Genomic DNA, 10000 nt, shown 5'->3' on the forward strand with positions numbered 1-10000 from the left:
TGTGTGTCCGTGTCACAGTGTGTGTGTGTGTGAGTGTGTGTGTGCCACGGTGTGTGTGTGTGTGTGTGTGTGTGTGTGTGTGTGTGTGAGTGTGTGTGTGTGTGTGTGTGTGTGTCAGTGTGTGATTCTTCATACCTGCAATTTGTAGTATTGTATTGGTGTATATGGATACACAGATATGTGTAGTTGTTTTTTCATGTGCTGTGTGTGTGTGTGTGTGTGTGTGTGTGTGTGTGTGTGTGTGTGTGTGTGTGTGTGTGTGTGTGTCCATGTGTGTGTGTCTGTGTCTGTCTGTCTGTCTGTCTGTCCGTGTGATATTGTTCATATCCGCAGTTTGTAGTATTGTCAAAATGAGTGAGCAGAACATTCACACAGGTCGGCTGTTTAGTGACCGGAACAAACAGACCAGGTCAGTCAGAACGAGCAATGACTTGGACGATGTCTTGTGCGGCTGGAAACTGGCTGCAGTGATGCTTCCAAACATGGCGGGACCGGCACGGGAAGACCCGATAATCGACCTGGGGGGAAACTCCAGCGATCATCCAGGTCTCTGGTGTGGGGGGAGAGGGGTGTGTGGGCGGGGTGGACTGGTTAGCGGGTGTTTGGACCGGAGGGGCATTTGCACTGGTTTTACCCCCAATCGTTCAACCAACACACCCGTCTCTGCTCTGATTAAAAAAACCAAAGATGATGATGATGATGATGATGATGGTGATGATGATGGTGACGATGGTAGTGATAATTAAGGCGGTGAAGTGATGATTATGATGACGATTGTGATGGATGGTGCTGATGATGATGATGATGATGATGATGATGTACAATCATGATGCTGGCAAATTGATGTCAGGCAATTAATCGCTTTGCAAGTGGCTAAACCTGTTGTATAGCTGAAAGACAGAGAGAGAGACAGACACAGAGAGAGAGAGAGAATGGATGAATTTTATTTCTGAGGGTAATAGAATAAGCAACAGTGTTTGTTGTTTTTTTCATCCAGACCCCAAAAGCAGACAATTGGGGAAATAACCAAATGAATTGCAAACAGCATCACATCACATCAAACAGCATCACATCACATCAAACAGCATCACATCACATCAAACAGCATCACATCACATCAAACAGCATCACATCACATCACATCAAACAGCATCACATCACATCAAACAGCATCACATCACATCAAACAGCATCACATCACATCAAACAGCATCACATCACATCAAACAGCATCACATAACATCAAACAGCGTCACATAACATCAAACAGCATCACTTAACATCAAACAGCGTCACATAACATCAAACAGCGTCACATCACATCAAACAGCATCACATCACATCAAACAGCGTCACATCACATCAAACAGCGTCACATCACATCAAACAGCATCACATCACATCAAACAGCGTCACATAACATCAAACAGCATCACATAACATCAAACAGCATCACATCACATCAAACAGCATCACATAACATCAAACAGCATCACATCACATCAAACAGCATCACATAACATCAAACAGCATCACATAACATCAAACAGCATCACATCACATCAAACAGCATCACATCACATCAAACAGCATCACATCACATCACATCACATCACATCACATCAAACAGCATCACTTAACATCAAACAGCATCACATCACATCACATCAAACAGCATCACATCAAACAGCGTCACATCACATCAAACAGCATCACATCACATCAAACAGCATCACATAACATCAAACAGCGTCGCATCACATCACATCACATCAAACAGCATCACATCACATCAAACAGCATCACATCACATCAAACAGCATCACATCACATCACATCAAACAGCATCACATCAAACAGCATCACATCACATCAAACAGCATCACATCACATCAAACAGCATCACATCACATCACATCAAACAGCATCACATAACATCAAACAGCATCACATCACATCAAACAGCGTCACATCAAACAGCATCACATCACATCACATCAAACAGCATCACATCACATCAAACAGCATCACATAACATCAAACAGCATCACATCACATCAAACAGCATCACATCACATCACATCACATCACATCACATCAAACAGCATCACTTAACATCAAACAGCATCACATCACATCACATCAAACAGCATCACATCACATCACATCAAACAGCATCACATCACATAACATCAAACAGCATCACATCACATCAAACAGCATCACATCACATCAAACAGCATCACATCACATCAAACAGCATCACATCACCTCACATCAAACAGCATCACATAACATCAAACAGCATCACATCACATCAAACAGCATCACATCACATCAAACAGCATCACATCACATCACATCACATCACATCACATCAAACAGCATCACTTAACATCAAACAGCATCACATCACATCACATCAAACAGCATCACATCAAACAGCATCACATCACATCAAACAGCGTCACATAACATCAAACAGCATCCATAACATCAAACAGCGTCGCATCACATCACATCACATCAAACAGCATCACATCACATCAAACAGCATCACATCACATCAAACAGCATCACATCACATCACATCAAACAGCATCACATCAAACAGCATCACATCACATCAAACAGCATCACATCACATCAAACAGCATCACATCACATCACATCAACAGCGTCACATAACATCAAACAGCATCACATCACATCAAACAGCGTCACATCAAACAGCATCACATCACATCACATCAAACAGCATCACATCACATCAAACAGCATCACATAACATCAAACAGCATCACATCACATCAAACAGCATCACATCACATCACATCACATCACATCACATCAAACAGCATCACTTAACATCAAACAGCATCACATCACATCACATCAAACAGCATCACATCACATCACATCAAACAGCATCACATCACATAACATCAAACAGCATCACATCACATCAAACAGCATCACATCACATCAAACAGCATCACATCACATCAAACAGCAACACATCACCTCACATCAAACAGCATCACATAACATCAAACAGCATCACATCACATCAAACAGCATCACATCACAATCACATCACAACAGCATCACATCACATCAAACAGCATCACATCACATCAAACAGCATCACATCACATCAAACAGCGTCACATCACATCAAACAGCATCACATCACATCAAACAGCGTCACATCACATCAAACAGCATCACACAACATCAAACAGCATCACATCAAACAGCATCACATCACATCACATCAAACAGCATCACATCACATCAAACAGCATCACATCACATCACATCAAACAGCATCACATCACATCAAACAGCATCACATCACATCAAACAGCATCACATCACATCAAACAGCATCACATCACATCACATCAAACAGCATCACATCACATCAAACAGCATCACATCACATCAAACAGCATCACATCACATCACATCACATCACATCACATCACATCACATCAAACAGCGTCACATCACATCAAACAGCATCACATCACATCAAACAGCATCACATCACATCAAACAGCGTCACATCACATCAAACAGCATCACATCACATCAAACAGCGTCACATCACATCAAACAGCATCACATCACATCAAACAGCATCACATCACATCACATCAAACAGCGTCACATCACATCAAACAGCATCACATCACATCAAACAGCATCACATCACATCAAACAGCGTCACATCACATCAAACAGCATCACATCACATCAAACAGCATCACATCACATCAAACAGCATCACATCACATCAAACAGCGTCACATCACATCAAACAGCATCACATCACATCAAACAGCGTCACATCACATCAAACAGCATCACATCACATCAAACAGCATCACATCACATCAAACAGCATCACATCACATCAAACAGCATCACACAACATCAAACAGCGTCACATCACATCAAACAGCGTCACATCACATCAAACAGCATCACATCACATCAAACAGCATCACATCACATCACATCAAACAGCGTCACATCACATCAAACAGCGTCACATCACATCAAACAGCGTCACATCACATCAAACAGCGTCACATCACATCACATCAAACAGCATCACATCACATCACATCAAACAGCATCACATCACATCAAACAGCATCACATCACATCACATCACATCAAACAGCATCACATAACATCAAACAGCATCAAACAGCATCACATCACATCAAACAGCATCACATCACATCAAACAGCATCACATCACATTAAACGAGAAAGGAAGAAAAAAACCTCAAAGCATCACGTCCATTGCGAATCATGGAAAGGACTACATGGAAATTGCACACATAAATGCAAGCACACTCTTTAGAATAACGTGTATACGCCACGAAATGTAGAGAAAATAACGACAGACAGACTGACAGACAGAAAAGCAGACAGCCATACAGACCAACAGAGACACAGAGGGAGGGAGGAAGGGAGGGAGGGGGGAGACGTCTTTGATGACAGTACCATCATGTGAATTTCTTAATTCATAAACAGAAATATCAAAATTTTCCAATACCACAGACAGAGATACAGACAGACAGAGACATACAAACAGACAGACAGACAGACAGACAGACAGACACAGGCAGGTAGGCAGGCAGGCAGACAGACAGACAGACAGACAGACAGACAGGCAGACAGACAGACAGACAGACAGACAGGCAGACAGACAGACAGACAGACAGACAGACAGACAGACAGGCAGGAAAACAAAGAGTGCGAGATTGAGAGAGGGGAGGGGAGATGGGGGGGGGGGCAGACAGACGGACAGACAGACAAACAATGGGAAATGTGAGGGAGGGAGGACAGACAGACGGATGGACAGACAGAGACAGACAGACGGATGGACAGACAGAGACAGACAGACGGACGGACAGACAGAGACAGACAGACGGACGGACAGACAGAGACAGACAGACGGATGGACAGACAGAGACGGATGGACAGACAGACAGAGACAGACAGTTGGAAATGGGAGGGAGGATGTGAGAGAGAGTTGGAGAAGGGTAGACAGACAAATTTATCCAAAACAAATCACTCACACACACACACACACACACACACACACACACACACACACACACACACACACACACACACTACACGGCGACATGTGTGTGTGTGTGTGTGTGTGTGTACGGGGTGAGGGTGTGTGTGTTGTGTATGGGGAGGGGGGGCGGAGGGGAGGGGAGGAGGGGGGCGGGAGATGGATTGGTGGGTGGAGGGTGGGGGGTGTTTGGACCGGAGGAAAGTTGTGCACACTGTTTTCAACCTCACCTCCCCCCTAGCCCCCCCCCCCCCCCCCCCCCCCCCCCCCCCCCCCCCCCACACACACACACACACACACACCCGTCTACATACATCTCCTCTGTTCACGACAAGCAAAGACCCCCTCCCTCCCTCCCCCCACCCCCCTCCCGGGCCTCACACACACACCCTCCCCCACCCGCCCCGCCCACTGCCCCCAGGGTCTCCCCCTCCCTCCTCCCTCTCTCCCCCTCTCCCCCCAGTCCTGTGAGATAACAGTGATCAGACCGTTTAGTCCTGGTCCATCTGCTGGCAAATCTCCTGTGTCGGGACTACACTGCTGAGGTCCGGAGGGAGCATAGAATACACTGTAGAAAGAGAGAGGGAGGGAGGGAGGGAGAGAGAAAGACAGAGACAGACAGAGACAGAGACGGACAGAGACAGAGGTAAACAGATAAGGGGGAAGGGAGGGAGGGAGAGACACAAACAGACAAAGGCTGAGGTAGAGAGAGAGAGAGAGAGAGAGACAGATGAGAGATAGAGAGAGAGATGGAGAGATAGAGATAGAGAGATGGAGAGATAGAGAGAGAGAGGTAGACAGATAGGGAGAAAGGGAGAGAGAGAGAGAGAGAGAGAGAGAGATAGAGGGAGGTAAGTAGATAGATAGAGAGAGAGAGATAGACAAGGGGGAAGGGAGGGAGAGACAGAGACTGAGAGAGAGTCAGAGATATAAAGAGACTGAGAGAGAGAGACAGACAAAAGGACAGACAGACAGAGATAGAGAGATAGAGAGAAAGACAGAGACTGAGAGAGACAGACGGACAGCCAGACAGACAGAGACAGAGACAAAGAGACAGAGAGAAAGACAGAAACAAAGACACATATACAATTTTTTTTTTTAACAAAAAAAAAACCCAGAGAAGTGAGATTTATCTATACATGTATAAACAGAGAGAGAAACAGAGAAAGTGGCTGTCGCCATGTTGTACAGAGAGAGAGAAACAGACAGACAAAGAAAAAGAAAAAGACAGAGAGACAGAGACAGACAGACAGACAGACAGACAGACAGAGAGGGAAAGGCTCTGGTTTCTGTCAGACACAAGCAAGTCACGACCACCATTACGTCCTCATCATTTTTTGGCACACTTCCTGTGCTTGAATTATGTACGTGCCTGTTTCACACACACACACACACACACACACACACACACACACACACACACACAGAGGGAGGGGTGGAGGGAGAGACGGGTGGACGGAGAGAAAGAGAGGAGGGACAGAAAGAGTCAGTGGCAGTATTTGTGAATGTGAGAAAGAGAAAGTAAGACTAAGAGAAAGACAGTGTATGTGTGTATGTGAGAGAGAGAGAGAGAGAGTGTGTGTGTGTGTGTGTGTGTGTGTGTGTGTGTGTGTGTGCGACAGACGGACAGACAGACAGACAGGAAAGAGAGACAAAGGGCAGAACAACAGACCGAGAAGGAGGAAATGAAAGGGAGGAAAATAATGACGTCCTGCAGACAAGGGGCCTGGTCTGTGTCACTATGAAATTACAGCCATCCCTCCTCCCTCCCCTCCCTCCCTGCCTGCCTCCTTCCTCCAGTGGTGAGCCACACCTCACCCCCACCTCACCCCTCCTTCATCCAGTGGTGAGCCACACCTCACCCCCCACCCCCTCCCTCCCTGCCTCCTTCCTCCAGTGGTGAGCCACACCTCACCCCCACCCCCCTTCCTTCATCCAGTGGTGAGCCACACCTCACTCACCCCCCCTCCTTCATCCAGTGGTGAGCCACACCTCACCCCCACCCCCTCCCTCCCTGCCTCCTTCCTCCAGTGGTGAGCCACACCTCACCCACCGTCCCTCCTTCATCCAGTGGTGAGCCACACCTCCCCCACCCCCCCCTCCCCCCTCCTTCATCCAGTGGTGAGCCACACCTCACCCCCCCCCTCCCCCCTCCTTCATCCAGTGGTGAGCCACACCTCACCCCCCCCCTCCCCCCCTCCTTCATCCAGTGGTGAGCCACACCTCACCCCCCCCTCCCCCCCTCCTTCATCCAGTGGTGAGCCACACCTCCCCCACCCCTCACCCCTCCTTCATCCAGTGGTGAGCCACACCTCACCCCCACCCCTCCCCCCTCCTTCATCCAGTGGTGAGCCACACCTCCCCCACCCCTCACCCCTCCTTCATCCAGTGGTGAGCCACACCTCACCCACCCCCCCCTCCCCCCTCCTTCCTCCAGTGGTGAGCCACACCTCACCCACCCACCCCTCCCCCCTCCTTCCTCCAGTGGTGAGCCACACCTCACCCCCACCCCCCCTCCTTCCTCCAGTGGTGAGCCACACCTCACCCCCACCTCCCTCCTTCCTCCAGTGGTGAGCCACACCTCACCCCCACCTCCCTCCTTCCTCCAGTGGTGAGCCACACCTCACCCCCACCCCCTCCTTCCTCCAGTGGTGAGCCACACCTCACCCCCACCTCCCTCCTTCCTCCAGTGGTGAGCCACACCTCACCCCCCCCCCCCACCCCCCTCCTTCCTCCAGTGGTGAGCCACACCTCACCCCCACCTCCCTCCTTCCTCCAGTGGTGAGCCACACCTCACCCCCACCCCCACCCTTCCTCCAGTGGTGAGCCACACCTCACCCCCCCCCCCCTACTCCCCCCCTTCCCCGTGGGGCCTCAATTACACGTCTCCAGGGGGGCGGTGGTCCCACGGTTAGCGCGTTGTGATCCTCGCCCGAGGAAGTTTGATTCCCGTTTTAAACGCATCGGGTGGGTTCAGGTGATGTGGGGGGTTGTTCTTTTTACGAGTACCCAGGCAAGATATACTCTTTTGCAACATCTCCACTGGCTACCTGTCTCATACAGAATAAAGTACAAGATCAGCACTCTATGTTATAAATGTATTCACAAATCTGTCCCTTCCTGTCTCTGTGGCTGCCTTCACCTCTACACTCCATCTCGCTCTCTACGATCGGCTTCGGAACCACCCTGTTTACTCTGAATTATCATCATCAACATCATCATCATCAAAACAAATACCCCTTTTGTTTCAGAGTTATGCATGCGTGTGAATGACTGGTGCGAAAGCGCTTTGATTTGTCTCTGCACAAGATTCAGTGTTATATAAATACCATTATTATTATTAAGGGAAGACCTGCTAGTGCCTGAACCCCCTTCTTAGGTAGGTAGGTAGGTAGGTAGATAGATAGATAGATAGATAGATAGATAGATAGATAGATAGATAGATAGATAGATAGATAGATAGATAGATAGATAGATAGATAGATAGATAGATAGAATTTTCTTTAAAGAGGGAAGTGAAATAAACAAGAACATGCTTTTTCTTCCCCCGGCCAACAGGGCAAAGAAATTCAACAGGCAAACAAAACAAAACAAGAATACAATAATAATAAGTAAATCAAGATATGATATAATAAATTTTCAAACAAAAGATACATAAATAGATAGATAGATAGATAGATAGATAAAGCGCGACAGACATGTTGACAGACAGACAGACAGACATACTAAAGAGCATTGGCTACAGACAAACAGTTGTGCAAACGTGCGCGCGCGCACGCGCACACGCACACACACACACACACTACACACACATTACACACACACACACACACACACACACACACAGACCACACACACACACACACACACACACACACACACACACACACACACACACACACACACACACTAACCTTTCTCAGGGTTGCCCGAGCTTTTCCTAGTCTTGCCCTGAGCCGCTACCGTGTCCCTCGCAGTCGTCTGGGCGGTAGGTCCCAACAGACACGTGACCATCACCACCACCACCCCCACCACCACACCACCCCGCCTCCCCCTCGTCCTCCACTCTCCTTTACACCCCCACCGCCCGGCGTTCCTCCTCGCCATGGTAACCAACCACCTCATGGGTTCCACTGTCTGTCTGTTTGTCTGTCTGTCCCACAACTTTTCAGTGATGAGGTTTTCCAATGAACTGTTCCACAACTCTTCAGTGATGAGGTTTTATCCAATGAACTGTTCCACAACTCTTCGGTGATGAGGTTTGTATCCAATGAACTGTTCCACAACTCTTCAGTGATGAGGTTTTTATCCAATGAACTGTTCCACAACTCTTCAGTGATGAGGATTTTATCCAATGAACTGCTCCACAACTCTTCAGTGATGAGGTTTTCCAATGAACTGTTCCAAAAATCTTCAGTGATGATACGGTTTTTATCCGATAACTGAACTGTCCCACGACATTTCAATGATGAGGTTTTATCCGATAAACTCTTTTCAGTGATAAGGTTTTATCCGATAAACTCTTTTCAGTAATGAGGTTTTATCCGATAAACTCTTTTCAGTGATGAGGTTTTCTCCGATAAACTCTTTTCAGTGATAAGGTTTTATCCGATAAACTCTTTTCAGTAATGAGGTTTTATCCGATAAACTCTTTTCAGTGATGAGGTTTTCTCCGATAAACTCATTTCAGTGATGAGGTTTTATCTGATAAACTCTGTTCAGTGATAAGGTTTTCTCCGATAAATTCTTTTCACTAATGAGGTTTTATCCGATAAATTCATTTCAGTAATGAGGTTTTATCCGATAAACACTTTTCAGTGATGAGGTTTTCTCCGATAAACTCTTTTCAGTGATGAGGGTTTATTCGATAAACTCTTCACTGATGACGTTTGG

General features: G+C 47.0%; 1 protein-coding gene across 3 annotated transcripts in view; it reads right to left on the reverse strand.

Moving 5' to 3' along the window:
• Window positions 1–10000, reverse strand: part of LOC143275621 (uncharacterized) — a 122663-nt gene that overhangs the window by 112081 nt on the left and 582 nt on the right. For all 3 annotated transcript variants that reach the window (XM_076579865.1, XM_076579868.1, XM_076579869.1), the window contains exon 1: window positions 9022–10000. This exon is cut by the window's right edge and continues 582 nt beyond it. In XM_076579865.1, the coding sequence (XP_076435980.1) occupies window positions 9022–9232 (211 nt within the window). In that variant the 5' untranslated portion in view covers window positions 9233–10000. The remainder of the gene's footprint in view (window positions 1–9021) is intronic.

This window comes from Babylonia areolata, chromosome 30 (genome assembly GCF_041734735.1).
Source record: "Babylonia areolata isolate BAREFJ2019XMU chromosome 30, ASM4173473v1, whole genome shotgun sequence".
Lineage (NCBI taxonomy): Eukaryota > Metazoa > Mollusca > Gastropoda > Neogastropoda > Buccinidae > Babylonia > Babylonia areolata.